At 32.1% G+C, this 18115-nt stretch overlaps 1 protein-coding gene across 2 annotated transcripts in view; it reads right to left on the bottom strand.

The window, feature by feature from the left end:
* Window positions 1-18115, bottom strand: part of LOC132740954 (serine/threonine-protein kinase D1-like) — an 83491-nt gene that overhangs the window by 52050 nt on the left and 13326 nt on the right. For both annotated transcript variants that reach the window (XM_060729013.1, XM_060729014.1), the window contains exon 2: window positions 5053-5191. In XM_060729013.1, coding sequence (XP_060584996.1) covers window positions 5053-5191 — 139 coding nt within the window. The remainder of the gene's footprint in view (window positions 1-5052; window positions 5192-18115) is intronic.

Raw genomic sequence — 18115 nt, 5'->3', positions numbered from 1 at the left:
ACAAACAAATAACATAATAGTTCTCCTCCATTGTTGCCTTCGCTGAATATATACAAATAAATTACATAATAGTTCCTTCTTAAACTATACATTATATGGGGGCAGTGTGAAACTTATTTCTCTATGTCGTACTGTCATACAACATAAAACCGTTTAGCACCAACTTGACAAATCATTGATTGTGAACATGCTCATCTACACAATTTAATTCATCCTTATAGAGCACAGTTCACCCTATAAAGTTTGTAAATTACCACATCATCATCATAAAACAAAAATACAACACAAATAATGCTTTAAAGTCCCTTAAACTTTGGGTGCAGTGTCTTTACAGTACATGTAATTCAGCAGTCCCTCAATCCATGGAAAATCTATTTTGAGCCATGGGGACCCTGACATGGTTTAAATTGACCTGAAATCCTATATATGGCTAGAAGTCCATAGAAGGTATCAAAACACCAAATATCAAAGATATTAGTCAACTATTGAAGGTGTTGTTATAAAGTAACAATGACAAAGTGACCAACTGATTAAGTATGATCAACGGTTATTTTTAAGAAAAGTCACAGTGGGCAAACAGAGGGAAGATGGCCACTGCAGCAAGTGACCTTGAGCATGTTACCCTCTTGTGAAAAATCACCTACATAGAACATTAGTGATCATACAAAACTTATTGACTGTCACATGCCACATTGTCACCTTAGTACAATAAGTAGTTAACTCCTATTAAATTTAGAAAGACATAAACTGTTACTGCACTAAGGTGACAACATGTCCATTATCTTAATTGAAGTATGATAACATATGACATCAAATTGTACACTTATTAATTACATGAATCTCAAAATACAGTGTTATGGTGTCAAGACCTTACAGCCATAAAAAACACCCTTGATTTAAAAGCCCTAGACTTTTTGATATGGTTATATTGATTCACTATTGGTCAGCTAGTAATATAGCCACTAGCTGATAAGCCCTGCCTAATTTCACCTGGCATCACCTGTTTGCAAACTGTATTAATTATCATTATAATCAATAAATAGATTTAGAAACTGACAGCAGGATAGTTTAATCTTTTTACCATGAGTTCAGCATCTCTATTGTGAACATGGCACTCCTGATTAAAACATTTTTGACCCTCGTCACTTACACAATAAAATATTTTTTGAGGTAATAGAACCATTGTTTGTGTGAAGGGGTGGTGATGTTTTTTACAAACTTACAGCATGATGGTCAAGAAAATAATCTATTATAGTCTGTAGTGACATGATTGTACCACTTCATTAAAGTGAATTGGTATATAATGAAAGGTCTGTATTACAATAAATAATTATGTTTATTAGACATAACAACAAACAATGTAAGAATTGTATATGGAAGATGTTGGCGAGTGTGAGAATTAAATGATCGGATATTACATACTATATTCATATCATGTAATGTATAGCGAATAATAAATTGTTCTATGTCAAAGTATTATTATTCATAATATAATTAAATACTCATACTAAATCACTAAGAACTTTATCAACATTTTTTTCCCCAGTAATATTTTATAAGAATATTCAAATGATACATTTCTATTGTTTTTGTCAATAACTGAAATATTTCGGAAAATCGGCCCATACTGTAGACCAATCCACATTAATGAAGATGACCCAATGCAACTAATTTTCTATGTCAGAAAAATGACATTTTAAGCACATGTGCATCCTAGGGGTTGTAAGATAACATTAATTCCGGGACACCATTACGTGCATTTAATAAAAAAACCCAATCTGATAAATATTGATTGTAATGTTTTTTCAGTCAAATCCTCATTATAACAGTAGGTATCAAAATAAGAAAATGACACAAAAGTTATTACTTCACTCAGATTTATTATACTAAGGGCTGATATTTGACAAGTAACTTTGGCCATGACCTCACATGAATTTTTCCAATAACTTATATAACAACATGAAAACTGGAAATACTATTTATATTATCAAAAACATAGTTCTAACATTTCCAAATATAGGTAATACGTATAATTATCACTATATTAAGGAAAATATATTTTATTTGTTATTTGTGAGTTCCAACACATTCGTTCAAGCAGCATGCCTCCAGATTCTGAAAATTTTGAAAATGTATTTAAAAGTAAAATATTAAAAGAAATTTAATATTAAAAGTTAACAAAGAAATATACATGTAATTAACACATTACAAACAGCATTTATAACCATTGTAAATTACGGTACTAAAAAGAGGTCAAAATATGTTTTAATAGCCCTTACTGCATTAGTCACGCAGTAGAAATATTGTGATAAATACTGCAAATCTGTCATTATATAATAAGACAAATTGAACAATTAAATTATGCCTTAAATCTTGAGTTTTTTTAACTTTTCTTAAAAATTAGTACACTTTTTCTCAAGTTTGATTTTTTTGAAATAGTTGGCTCATCTGGAGGCATGCAGCTTTAAGCCTAGTCTATGCAATGCTTAACGCCACAATTAAGCAACTGAAAGTACTTTACTGTGAGTCTAGTTAGACTGCCCTTTTATGCAGCTTTGGCTCTTATACTCTTGACTTTTATGAAGTACATTACCGCAAAATCATCTTACAACGTAATAGCATCACAAATTTTGAAATGACGTAAATCATCATATTGTTTTAGTAACCTAACCAATATCTTAAGTCATGCAAATAAAAAAAACATTGCATGTCAGAACATATTTTGAATCGTAATTTCTTAAATACTTCCCATTTTACGACATTTTGACAATAACAAAAAAAAAAACACAACAAAAACAAATCATTCATTTAAACAACAAGGAAAAACATTATTAATATTCATTTCCTATTAAGCAGGAGTCTTAGACAAATATATTGCCTATCTATTTTTGCATAAATTGTCTTCCTCTATAACAGAATATATTAAAAGACAAAACAATGATCTATGGCAAATCTGTTTCACATTAATGTTGAAATGAAATATAAATACCATCATACCAGTGTTAAATGTTTTATGCAATCACTCATGAATTTTCATTTCAAAAATTAAATTGAACTTCTAGGAAAAACTATATATGACACAAATTTATGAACCCTATAGATTCTTATTTTATGTAAGTTTAAATGGGAAAAAAATGTGGATACCTATAATATTTAAAATTTCATAAAACAATTAATAATATATTGTTATCCCAGATTTCACTGACATAGCTTAAAAGCAAAGCCGGTCAAATTCTGTGAGATAAAAAAAGAAGAAACTTTAATATGAAAGGAATCAACAAGGAAAAACTATATCCGACAGTCACACACAGATTAAGTATTTAGCAAGAATTTTACATAATGTAATGTTAAACTTTAAAGTAGTCAATTTTAGTAACAAGATTATGATACAAAAGGAAATTAATATTCTTCTTAACTTTCAAATTATTATTTTTTTTTTTCAAATTAAAAGATTTTCTGCCAATAAAACAAAAATTAACATTTTTTTTTAGTCATCATTTTACATAACAACACAAAAAACCACCCTTCAACTGTTCTAAATATATCTTTTTGTCTCACAAAAATTCTAATGAACTTACCTACTTTAAAACAATGTTTGCCTGTTTAGGAAAGCATTAAAATGTAACAAAGACCAGTTCCCTTTGATGTAACCAGGTGTTACCACTTGTACCAAAACATTGTAATGCAAATAGAAGAGATGTTTTCAGTAAAACTATATGACGTTATCTTCTTTACACAAACAAAACCTACGCAACTTGACCTTGGACTACAAAACTTGACCTTCCAAGTCTCTTTTTCAGACTTCTGTCTTGAAACATTATAGTTACTTTCAAATATACCCTGTCTAAAATATAAATCTAAGTGAAATCATTTACTTGAAAACATACTTAATAAATGATATTCACAAGAGCTGCTCAGGTAGGACGCCGTACTTGGCTATTCTCAATGATTGATAGTGGATAGTGTAGAATTTTATGTGGCATTTTTTATTATTCTGTCAAAAGCCATTGTAGAGTTGTGGGCATTTGATGGATAGTGACCTCCTTTTATGCTCTAAAATAAATTTGTGAAGTTTTCAGTAGTCTTGGAGATACCAAATTGCACATACAAACTTAACTGTGTGGCACAGACGTCTGGGCGAGTACAATATATCTCTCTATTCATGGAAAAGTCAAGCTAAAATTGATTGGAAAAAAAATAATAAAGAATTCTAATTACAATAATATTATTTTTCAGAGCAATTTAAGCTGTAGTAATTAGTCTCCCAATGGATATGAAAGTTTCGAAATCAATACAAACAATAAATTTTTTGTCTTTTAGGCATTTAGGCATTTTCTATTTTGCAATGATCGCTAAACAATCTAATGGTGATTCCAATATATTACATGAAATAACATAATAATCTTACGTAAAAAGGAGATCTAGTCAGCAAACCTATTGTCACTCTAGTGCAGTAACGGGTTAACTCCTTATATGATTTATAAGGACCAATAACCTATTACTACACTGAGGTGACGTATTACATTCTTTTCTTTATTAAAAAAAAAAATAAAATCAAAATCATCTGTCAACACTTTCCAGACAGTAAGTGGCAAATGGAACAAGAAGTGCAATTATTTTTGTTCCTGGCCATTATAAGGACATTTACACCTAAACATGTCAGCGAGATAATTCTCAGGGAGGTTTTTTTTTTATCTCTTAACAATAATTCTTCCCATTTCTCTCCATTAATTAAAGAAGCAAAGTGCTACAACAACAGTGTTTAAGATGGACCTGTGTTTACAAGACTTACATGTAGTATGGTGACAGAAAATGGTAAAAATCAATAACTTGCTTGAACTGAGAGTGACGAGCCTATATTGCTACCAGTATAGAGCCACTGGCTAGCCAACATTATCTACGCAATCTAGCTAGATTTTATACTGTTAGATGCTTTATTACTTTAAAATTTTTATTTTGGTATCCGAAAAAATGATATTTAGATTTTATAAAATGAAAAGTGGTAAAAGTTAAATAAAGAGGAAACCATTAAAAATCAATACGCAGACAGACCTGAGAGAACTACTTCCACGAGGCAACCGTCAATCACTTCACAGGCATTGTTGAGGATCTGTAAGACATTCGAGCTGCTTGAATCATGGCGAAATAATAAAATCTTGTCTGCGATGCCATAGAAACCATGCTCGGGGTACTGTAATGATAAAAGTAAAATAACATAAGTCAAAAAGAAAATAATGAAAAGACAGCATGATTTTATGAAATTCAAAGCTCAGTTTAAGATATGGAAACAAAAAAGCATTAAGGTAGAAAAATCAAAGCTCAGTTTAACATCTGGAAACAAAAGGCATTAAGGTAGAAAAATCAAAGCTCAGTTTAACATCTGGAAACAAAAGGTGTTAAGGTAGAATAATCAAAGCTGTCAGTTTAACATCTGGAAACAAAAGGTGTTAAGGTAGAATAATCAAAGCTCAGTTTAACATCTGGAAACAAAAGGCATTAAGGTAGAAAAATCAAAGCTCAGTTTAACATCTGGAAACAAAAGGCATTAAGGTAGAAAAATCAAAGCCAAGTTTATGATCTGGAAAAAAAAAGCATTAAGGTAGAAAAAACAAAGCATATAGTTAATAATCTGGAAACAAAAGTAGAAAAATCAAAGCTCAGTTTAACATCTGGAAACAAAAGGCATTAAGGTAAACTATTTCTATTTTCTCTTTTATAAAATATCTCTATACAATGTCATATAAGTATGAGATATTAGGTGTTTAGTTTTTGTAGCCATTACAAAGGCAGTCCAATACAATAATATACCTTTCAAAAGACTTTCATTAAACCCTGTTACCTGAGCAGTATTGTGTGAATATAATGAAGAACCATTCTATGGAGGTTTACTAAATAATTTTATTACCAAATTATTATGTTGAATACATCTGAGATTTACTGAATAATAATAACTTCAATGGATCATAAATGTGAATTCATTTGAAGATTAGTTCATCTCTACTTTGATATATGCAACAGAGATAAAAATTTATGACAAAGTTCCAAAATAAAAATCTTTAATAAAATCTTTTGGCACAATTGTTTAAGTGGCCACTGGGAATAATTTAATGTAATTGCTGTTATTAAAACTGAAAGTAAATATAACCTGCATTACATAGCAAATTTGAAGAAAATCTCAGCATTGCACTATTAAGACTTTAAATACTAATTGATAATTTAATAATAATAATAATCACCCCCATCCTTCAGTTTTGGTGAGTTTGGAAATATTAAATAGATACATACTGATATAAATACATTAAGATAATACCAACTGATGCATATTTAAGATCAATGATATTGTGCTTCCAGCATAAGCTGTGACTGACAAAAACAACTTTTTAGATTTTAACACAACAAAACTGAAAAACAAATGATTGCAATAATGGATACAATTAATCATCATTAAAGGAGCTCCACTGAGGTTAAAAACTCTGAAAACAAACAATTTGGAATTCTTACATAAGATCAAGTGAAGCTGAGTTATAATGTAAACAGATTATACTCAGCCTTGAATTGAAAATACGTTTTTTGTGCAATGATTTGCCCAAAATGAGTGAAAGGCGTTGCACTGCTTTTAGTTTAAGGGGTCATTTTTGGTTCATTTTGCGCATTATGGACAAATGGGTGATTGAATAATCACAAGTTACTGGACCAGATCGACCTATATCAAATGGTACATAAAACTCAGATAAATATTTCCGTCCCACCATGTCACCTTGATCAAATGGTACATAAATCTTGGATAAATATTTCTGTCCAGTCATGTCTGACCTTTATCAAATGGTACACAAATCTTGTCCCATCAGGTCACCTCGATCAAATGGTACACAAATCTAAGATAAATATTTCCATCCTGTCATGTCACCTTGATCACATGGTACACAAATCTCAGATAAATATTTCCATCCTGTCATGTCACCTTGATCACATGGTACACAAATCTAAGATAAATATTTCCATCCTGTCATGTCACCTTGATCACATGGTACACAAATCTCAGATAAATATTTCCATCCTGTCATGTCACCTTGATCACATGGTACACAAATCTAAGATAAATATTTCCATCCTGTCATGTCACCTTGATCACATGGTACACAAATCTCAGATAAATATTTCCATCCCATCATGTCACCATTATACAAGAGCGATCAGTAATCACATGTGTCGCCTCATAATGGCCAATTTCATGTTGGGACAAATTTTGTGACAGACGGACAGACAGATGGACAGTGCACAACTAGACTTGGTACTGATCAATCATGTAAAGTTTGGATAAAATTGCACCAGTAGCTTATGAGGAGTAGTCCGGACAAGCTTTTGCGTATCTGGCAGCACACAGAAAAAAACACATTTTTATCAAAGGGCCATAATTCAGCCAAGAATCATTCAACCGGAAAACCCTTGCAATATGCGCAAGGACTTGAGCTACAGATCAATCCTGTAAAGTTTCATTGAAATTGCATAAGTGGTATAAGAGAACTAGTCCGGACAAACTTTAAAAATAAAAATTATTAAAGGGCCATCACTCTGACAAAAATCATTGAACCGGAAAATGCTGACAATATGCACAACTAGACTTGGTACTGATCATTCCTGTAAAGTTTGGATGAAATTGCACCAGTAGTTTATGAGGAGTAGTCCGGACAAGCTATTGTGTATCTGGCAACACACAGAAAAAAACACCTTTTTATCAAAGGGCCATAACTCGGCAAAAAATCATTCAACCGGAAAACCCTTGCAATATGCGCAAGGACTTGAGCTACCGATCAATCCTGTAAAGTTTCATTGAAATTGCATTAGTGGTATAAGAGAAGTAGTCCGGACAAACTTTAAAATTAAAAATTATTAAAGGGCCATAACTCTGACAAAAATCATTGAACCTGGAAAATGCTGACAATATGCACAACTAGACTTGATACTGATCATTCCTGTAAAGTTTGGATGAAATTGCACCAGTAGTTTATGAGGGGTAGTCCGGACAAGTTTTGTGACGGACGGACGGACAGACGGACGGACAGCCAGACAGACGGACAGACAGACAACGGAGAAGTGATCCCTATATGTCGCCACTACTCCGTAGAGGCGACACAAAAATGGTACACAAATCTTGGATAAATATTTCTGTGCTCTCATATCATCTTGATCAAATGGTACACAAATCTCAGATAAATATTTCTGTCCCATCATGTCATCTTGATCAAATGGTACACAAAACTCAGATAAATATTTCCGTCCTATCATGTCACCTTGATCAAAAGGTACACAAAACTCAGATAAATATTTCCATCCTGTCATGTCACCTTGATCACATGGTACACAAATCTTGCCGAGTATTCGGATATTCCGATCCGAACCACAAACATATGTCAGATATTTTTTCTTGCATATTTTACCATATTCCATTATATTTTAAATTCTCTATCTTTATTTTTAATGGAAATTAATATCATGACAACCGTAACTACTTTCTTACAACAGCGTATGAAATTGCAACTTCATTCATAACGGTAAAATGACGTCATCCTAAGCGTGCCATTGTACAGCATGCGACTCATCTGACACCCCCCATGCCAGATGAAATTTCCAGCATGGGTAAAACTAACGGAAACGCCAGTATGCTATGCAAGAAAGATATTTCCGTCCCATCATGTCACCTTGAACAAAATTTGGTACACAAATCTTGGATAAATATTTCTGTCCCATCATGTCACTTTGATCAAATGGTACACAAATCTTAGATAAATATTTCTGTACTGTCATGTCACCTTGAACAAATGTTACACAAATATCTGATAAATATTTCCATCCCATCATATCACCTTGATCAAATAGTACACAAATCTATGATAAATATTTCCATGCTGTTGCATGTCAAAATACCTTAAACACAGTCACTTAAACTCATGATGTAAAAAAATACCTTGCAAAAAAACTAAAACAAGTGTAGAAAAACTTACATTAAAGCGGAGAAAATCAGCCGACAACTGACAACGATTAAAACAAATCTCACCAGAAGTTTCAAGATTACAACCAAGATATTTCTAATAATTCATATCCATATCACATAATGTAGGACAATCGGAATAAATATAGTCGCTGGAACATTAGATCATGTCGATCTTCAATTATAACACATTTACTGGAAGCACTCTATCCCTCTGTGTGTTAGAAAACGACAAATAATTCCAAGCTTTATCTGTCCCAACGGCATATTTAGATTGATAAAAAGCCACCTCTTAATATCCAGTGCTTTTATCGTCCTTTCTTAAAACATTGACCACACTAAATATCGAAAATGGACTTGTCCATCTATCAATCTTGACAGAACTATTCATCATTTTTAGGGGAAATTTTAAAATAAAATGTATTGACCGATTTCTTATAGCAAACAGTGCAGACCATGATTAGACAGCACAAAAATGCTGACTGGATCTTGGTCTGTACTGGTTGCATGCAGGATAGAATAATGTTACTGCCAATAGTCTAAAGGTGAAGAATGTGTCCAATTAAACTTCCTCATTCCCAATGACACAAATGCCAATTTGTCAAAAATTGTGACAGTCTGTGTCCTGTTCCCAAACGTGTAAAAGACACACTTCTTCATTTGGCGTTCTCTGCTGGGAGTCTTATACATGCATATATAGACAGCTTACTCCTACAGTTAGCTAATTTCATTCTTAGTAAATTTGGTCAGCACAACCTGCAGGATAATTTGAGTAATTAATCAACTGGGTATTTAGAGTTCACAAGAGTACATTAAGGTTACAATAAACAGCATCTAAATAATATCAATGAAGCAACAAAATAGGTTGATTCCCCCCCCCCCCCCCCCTAAAAATGTAGCTATTTTTATTAGAAATAAAAATCTGAAAAGGGATCGATAAAAAGATGGGTTTTTTTCAAAATAGCAAGTCATATGATGATGCAAAATTTAATACATGTAAACAACATCTTAAAACATATATAATCCTAATAAGGATATCATGTTGCCCAATAAAAGTAAGAGACAACGCCCAACAGTTTAAGCCTGTACTTATTTGTAAATAAATCTTATATTTTATAACTATCATAAGTTTAAAGCATTTTCCAGATAAAATATCACAATCATGGCTTTACAAGAATATTGCGAGACGAGGATATAATTACATGACCTAAGGAGCGAAACCCTAGTAGTAGACACTGAAAAAAACGTCTCCGTTTTTTCAATCTCTTCTTGAACGCCTTTTTTTTTTCATGTCAACAACCCTCCTTTTAAGTCAACAATTGCCACTAATGAACTCAAGTGGATTTCACATCACCTAAATAATTCGGTTGTGTCAAGTACCCTATATTCTGCTCATCTGTGCTATTTTCACGTACATCTGATCATCAACTCCTTCAAAATACTCAATCGTGATACCTTACAGATTCCCCGTATTTCGAAAATCATGAAATGCTTACATAGGATGTCATGATAATCTCACATGTCATGACCTTTTTTAAAATCTACGACACGATAATAAATTAACCCTTTTTTGTCCATGATATAATTAACATACATGTTAACATTTACACAATGTATACAGACTATTTTTTGTGGTCTAGGTTAATTTGTCTTTTTTGCTGTCATATCATATATCCTTGAGTAACTCCCACTCAGTAGCCAATGATGCAGTCTGTTGTAGTAAATATGAGCTGCGTCACGACAAAACCAACATAATGGGTTTGCGACCAGCATGGATCCAGACCAGCCTGCGCATCCGCGCATTCTGATCAGGATCCATTGCTGTTCGCTTACCAACCCTATTACAAGTAGAGAAACTGATAGCGAACAGCATGGATCCTGATCAGACTGCGCGGATGCCCAGGCTGGTCTGGATCCATGCTGGTCGCAAACCCATTATGTTGGTTTTGTCGTGACACGGCTCATATATCCTCAGCTCGTAATGATGACATCTTTAACCATTTAGTTATGAGTCAACCAGGAACCAAAAAACAAAAGTTACTGCCCACTACTCAAAATTATCAAGTTACAAAACAACAACACAAGGGCGAAAAACCACCAATAGAATGCACAATTTTTATTTTAAATTTAAAATAACTTTAATTCAAAAACATGGGAGGACGGGGGCAAATTTCCTTCAAATAATTGGTATGATACAATTAATTTCTTTTAAATAAGTTAAAGCCTTAATTACATTTTCCTTTGGAAGAGTTATCATCTTTAAATATTCCTTAAATAAGTTATTTCAGTATTTCAGAATTTCTTTTGACTCACTCACATAATTTCCATTGACTTCCTTTGAATAAGTTAAAGAACTAATTGCCTTTGAAACAGTTATTGCCCTTTATTATAAATTATACTCTTTGAAAAAGTAATTGCCTTATTTAACGTTTGTGCAGTTATTATGAACCCTTAATTTCCATTAATTTAATTGCTCTTAATATCTTCTGAAACAATTATTACCCTCAATTTCCATTGGAAAAGTTATAACCCTCAATTTCCATTAAAGTAATTGTCCTTAATTTCTTCTGAAAGAAATATTTCCCTTAATTTCCTCTGAATAGATTATAAACCTCAATTTCCATTGAAACAGTTATAACCCTCAATTTCCATTGAAACAGTTATAACCCTCAATTTCCATAAAAGTTTAACCCTTTATTTCTATTGATTCAGTTGGTGCTCCCCTTAATCTCCTGAACTGAACAAGTGAATTTCCAGCTTTACTGGTGAAAGAAGATCTCAGGTACTTGGGCCCCCTCTGTGCATTATTCAGGTACAAGAACCAGTGGCATTCCATTCATTTGTTTAATTGCCCTTGATTTCCTACTACTGCAATAAACAAGATTACAAAATATTTCAAAGACATTTTTCTTAAATGTTTATGTACATAGTAAAACAATACTGACAAATAATAAAACTACATTAATCATTAACCTAACTTTCTAACAATGATAATGTCAACAATTTTTTTATAATTAGGCCAACATTCATATGAGTAACACTGAAATGTCAAAGGTATAAAAACATCTAAGCGAGTAACCTCTAAAAATACTTAATAATGAATCAAATGAATTTCAAATGGAGCAATTAATTATTTTGACAGTTGCATGAAACAGTGAATGACAGCCATTTGCCATCTCATCAGAACACCCATCTTTATCATAATATTTTTACATTAAAGGAACTCCACTGAGGTCAAAAAGGGTAAAAACATGAAAAATTTAAATTCTTACATAGATGAGCTGAGGCACTTAAAACAGAAAGATATGTCAGAATTTGCCAAGAGATACTAGTAATTTAAAGAAAAATACTCAGAAATAAACTGAAAATCATATTTTGTCATATTCTTAATTAAATCGAATAATATTAATCTTGAAAGTTTATCTCCAGTTCTGTCATGTCAAAAAAAAAATCAGTTGAGTCCCTTTAACCACTCAAAAGGCACTTCAGCTGCTTCACCGACTTTTTATCATTCAACTCTTTGATTTTCAATGATAAGAATATTGGCAATACTGGTGGATCATCCTAAATTGCACTTTTGCCTACCTTCAACACTGTGAGTGAGGCCTTCTTTTAAATTGGGGAAAACATGCTGTGAATACATGTGAAAGCCAAAGGCTTTACTGGGAAATAATCTATTTTAAGCCAATTCAGCTGTTGACCTTGTAACATTTTTATAATGACCTGCAGTCCTACCTAGGTGAAGAGGTGTTCCAAGGTATCCATAAAAATAATAAAAGTGCTAAGAGTGAGAAAAGAAGGAAAGGTAAAAGTTGTAAATATTTTTATTTTTCTACTAAGAAAAGCCATTATAAATCAAACAGATCTTCAAATTCGCATTATCATAGTGACAAAACAATCTATAAATGGTGAATAAGTTCACCTAAATGATAAAGCAGAATCAATATTTTCCACAATGTGCTAGAAAAACTAAACATTTTCATCCAAAAGAAGAACACAGACTTTTCAATATTTCAGAAACCCCTCTGAAAACAAATTAATAAATAACTACCTATTGCACAACCCTTATAATGATGAACTAATGTGTTTAATACAATATCTCAAATGCGTGGTAGAATTTAACTTTATTTTATGTTTTATAAAGCCCCCAAATTTTTTTACAAAAATATGTAAAAAGTCATTTTATTTATACAACTGACACTTACTTATATTAAAATACACACTTTACATCTAAATCTCAGAAAATGTACAGTCATGTATGTTTGCAAAACACAAATGTCTCTGGAGTCTTGAATCTATGACATTTCTCTCAGTAATTTGAGAGTCTTAACAAATTTCAATATATGTCATTGTAACGAAGCTGTTCAATTACAGTAACCAAGCATGTAAGTACAAATATATTTTATAACTAAATCCCAGCAAATACAGACAGATAAACTGACATGATCTTATTTAGTCTAGACCAATTTGCCTCCATATCAATTAATATGGTGGGTGAGTAGTGACAGTGACATAGAGTGGGAGGTGGGGGGGGGGGGAGGGTTGGAGATGGAAAGTTTTTTCTTAAAGCAGCATGCCTCCAGATGAATGCTTATTTTCATGAAATTTTTGAAAATGTATTTAAAAAAAAACAAATGTTCAATGAACAGAGAAAATAATTAACGTATTGCAAACAACACTTACAATCGTTGTAAACAAATATTAGTGGTCAAAATATGCCAAAATATCCCTCACTGCATCAGTCAAGCAGAAGAAACAAGAGCTGTCGGTAGGACAGCAACGCTCGACTATTCTTAGTGCTTGATAGTAAAAAAAATGCTTGATACAGTTACCTCCTCCTGTCTACAGGTTGGGGTCATGATGGTCAATAAGTGTGCAAAGTTTCAAAGCCATATGTCAATGGACTTTGAAAATATTTAAACTATTACAAAAACTTTAACGTAAATTCTAAGTCGAAAAAGGGGCATAATTCTGTCAAAATGCTTGATAGAGTTACCTCCTCCTGTCTACAGGTTGGGGTCATGATGGTGAACAAATGTGCAAAGTTTCAAAGCCATATGTCAATGGACTTTGAAAATATTTGAACTATTACAAAAACTTTAACGTAAATTCTAAGTCGAAAAAGGGGCATAATTCTGTCAAAAAGCTTGATAGAGTTACCTCCTCCTGTCTACAGGTTGGGGTCCTGATGGTGAACAAGTGTGTAAAGTTTCAAAGCCATATGTCAATGGACTTTGAAAATATTTGAACTATTACAAAAACTTTAACGTAAATTCTAAGTCGAAAAAGGGGCATAATTCTGTCAAAATGCTTGATAGAGTTACCTCCTCCTGTCTACAGGTTGGGGTCATGATGGTGAACAAGTGTGCAAAGTTTCAAAGCCATATGTCAATGGACTTTGAAAATATTTGAACTATTACAAAAACTTTAACGTAAATTCTAAGTCAAACTAGAACTCCGCGAGTCGGATGTGTCGCCTTGTGAACAATGTAGTTTAGGGGAAATGGCCAGGACAAAAATGAAATATGAAAAATAACAAAGGGCAATAACTAAAAAAATAAGTGCAGAGCAGCAGTTTCTGTACACTGCAGTTCTTATCAATAAATTCTATCATTCTATGATGTTTCAAGTCCATAGCTTTCATACTTGAGGAGAAATGACCAGGACAAAAATAAAGTATGAAATTTAACAAGCGCCATAACTCAAAAATTTAGAAATGCAGAGTACCGATTCTTGTGCACTGCACTTCTTAATAATGAGATGTATCATCCTATGAAGTTTCAAGTCCATAGCTTTTATACTTAAGGAGAAATGGCCCGGACAAAATTTAAGTATGAAAATAAACAAAGGGCAATAACTCAAAAAATAAGAAATGCAGAGTACCAGTTCTTGTGCACTGCACTTCTTCTTAATGAGACCTATCATCCTATGAAGTTTCAAGTCCATGGCTTTTATACATTAGGAGAAATGGCCCGGACAAAAAAATAAAGTATGAAAATTAAACAAAGGCAATAACTCAAAAAATTAGGAAGTGCAGAGTACTGATTCTTGTGCACTGCATTTCTTCTTAATGAGATCTATCATCCTATGAAGTTTCAAGTCCATAGCTTTTTTAGTTGAAGAGAAATGGCCCGGACAAAATTAATGTATGAAAATTAACAAAGGGCAATAACTCAAAAAATAAAGACCTGCAGAGTACCGGTCCTTGTGCACTGCACTTTCGGGTGATTGAAAGAAGCATGCATACCAAGTTTGAAGTCAATCAGACTTATAGTGACTGAGTTATGCTCCGGACAAGCTTTAGGGGACGCCGACAACGACGCCGACGCCGACAACGACGCCGCCGCCGACACCGCCAACGAGAGTAACCCCTATATGTCACCTTTTCAAGGCGACACAAAAAGGGGCATAATTCTATCAAAATGCTTGATAGAGTTACCTCCTCCTGTCTACAGGTTGGGGTCATGATGGTGAACAAGTGTGCAAAGTTTCAAAGCCATATGTCTATGGACTTTGAAAATATTTGAACTATTACAAAAACTTTAACATAAGTGGTTACGCCGACGCCGACGCTCGGGTGACTGCAATAGCTCTACTTATTCTTATCGAATAGTCAAGCTAAAAATGATGATAATTAAATACTGCAAAATCATTTAATAATCTCACATAAAATGTAATTTCTTTCTTAAATCTTAAATCATTTTAACTTTTCTTAAAGTTTTAGGACATTTTTCTCATGTTTGATTCTCTAGATAAATATTTTGGTTAATCTGGAGGCATGCTGAGCTTTAAAAGTATACATTCTCAATATGTGTATAATTTTATTATTATATTTATATACATATACACACAATCAGACATTATCCTTTTTGCCAGAATAACTAGCTTTCCTAATTACCTAAGTACATATGATTATAAAAAGAGTAAAGACAGATACAATAAATTATAGCCTTTCACCAACAGGTCTAGAGTTTAGACCTAACCTTTATGTATCTGGTGAGACATATTTATTAGCTTTACAATGAACTGTACATAATTACTAACAATACTTCCCAAACAAAAAGTGGTGTTAAAGTGTCCAAAATCTTGTCAATTGACTCATTATCTGAAACATACATCAGCGAAAACATTTGTAAGTATTCTTCACGGCCAAACACATTTCTTTCATTTGGTTCTTAAATAATGAAGATTTGTATTCTCCCAGTTGAGTCGTTTTTCCCAATAAAGTTATGTGTCATTGATCAAGAGTCAGGTTTTGCTAAACATGATCAGTAAATGCAGTTAAACATATTCCCAATTGGAAAACATTTTTTCAGACAGATGTTGATTTTTGCAATGCACATCATATGAAAGTGTATAAAGCTATATGTAATTATTTGCTGTGAAAATTAAAGTTTGAATTTTAGAAAGGATTCCTTACGAAATGCTTGTATGAAATTATATGCCAGTAAACTCAGTCTTAAGTAAATGGTGCATGCATTAAATAATTGCTTTACAGATATGAAGCTAATATTTCAAAATAGCTGACTTTAAATATTTTATTTGAAACGGAACATTTTATTCTGTTTAAGTACAATAATCATGAGTCTTATAATGGAGACAATTTCTATGTAACAACTCTTTTTGAGAATGACTCTAAGACTATGTAACCAATATGATTTTACTGTTGATAATTTTTAAAAAATATTTCATAAGATATAGCTATATACCCTTCATCATAACAAGTTAACATTTCTGACCAATTTCAGTTTTTACATTGCTTCGGAAGTACTTACTTATTATTCTAAAATTCCCAATGATAGTTTTTTTCTAATTGCCCATGGTACTTCCAAAATGATAGAAGAAATAACAAAATAAGTATTGTAAATTAAATTCAACTGAATATATAAGGATACTATAACTTTTTTCAATAAAAATTGTAAAATAAAAATATTGCAGACATTATAAAAATGTTTGTTTAATATTTTGCCATAAAATTTTAACTTTTCCTGTTCATTGTATTCATGCTTGCAGAAATTTAACTCAAAAGACTCCTGTACAAAAATCTAGATAATGATAAATTACATTACTTAATCAAAGGATCTAAAATAAAATTTGAGTGTGGAAGAGAAAATTCAACAAAAATGACTCAAAATTTTAATTTGCCATTTTTTTTGCAAATGCAGCCTGTGCAATCAGATGTTACATTGACATTTACAGTAACAAAGAAATACATTTTTTGTTTCTGTGTCTCAACATAGTTATCTTAACATTCGGACAGTATAAAACTAGAGGCTATACTGGACAGGAAATAACATTAATATGTAAACGATAAGAGATATTCAATCATTGGTCCTTCACTTTTCAAGTATGATATAGATGACTCATAAAATCGGTGCATCAGCATGTCGACATAAATATAACAGATAAATCATGTTCAAAAAAGGTTTAAATAATCTTCTCTTATCCTTGTTTATAAGAACATACTACTGCCTTTTTGTAATGTTGGAGCAACATTTGGCCGCAAAACTTGCTTTTCATTGGATAATTGTGACGTTGCTATACTTTTATATACAGGGCTGCTGTCAATTTATAAAGAAGTCTGTAAAAAAGGAAGTTTGCTATGTTATGAATATTTCTGACAAGTTATATGACTGTAACTATATTACATTAGGTTGTTTGAAATTTAACTCAAGCCAGTGATAATATACATGCACTCTGGTGCAACAGGTCATGACAGGTTTTTTTTACACAACCAATAAATGCAATCATTTCCAATGCCAAAATGTAACATTTGTATTAGTTATAAAAAAATAAATATAAAATAATATTATCAGTAAAAATTGGTAAAAAAATCCCAATTTTTAATGAATTTAATTCTTAGGTTTAAAGTTGCATTATTCTCAATGAACTTTTAAACAAGAGCTGTCACAGGAGACAGCGAAGCTCGACTAATAAAATACTGGACGCAGTAAGGAGAACAAAACTATGAAAGAAAAATCAATTATGTATAATTATGTATTAAGTTATAATAAACAAGAGCTGTCGGTAGGACAGCAACGCTCGACTATTCTTAGTGCTTGATAGTAAAAAAAATGCTTGATAGAGTTACCTCCTTCTGTTTACAGGTTGGGGTCATGATGGTGA

Source organism: Ruditapes philippinarum, unplaced genomic scaffold, assembly GCF_026571515.1.
Source record: "Ruditapes philippinarum isolate M1 unplaced genomic scaffold, ASM2657151v2 ctg686_1_1_1_1, whole genome shotgun sequence".
Classification (NCBI taxonomy): Eukaryota; Metazoa; Mollusca; class Bivalvia; order Venerida; family Veneridae; genus Ruditapes; species Ruditapes philippinarum.
Note: the sequence above shows the minus strand (reverse complement) of the source record. Positions and strands in the feature narration are given on the sequence as shown.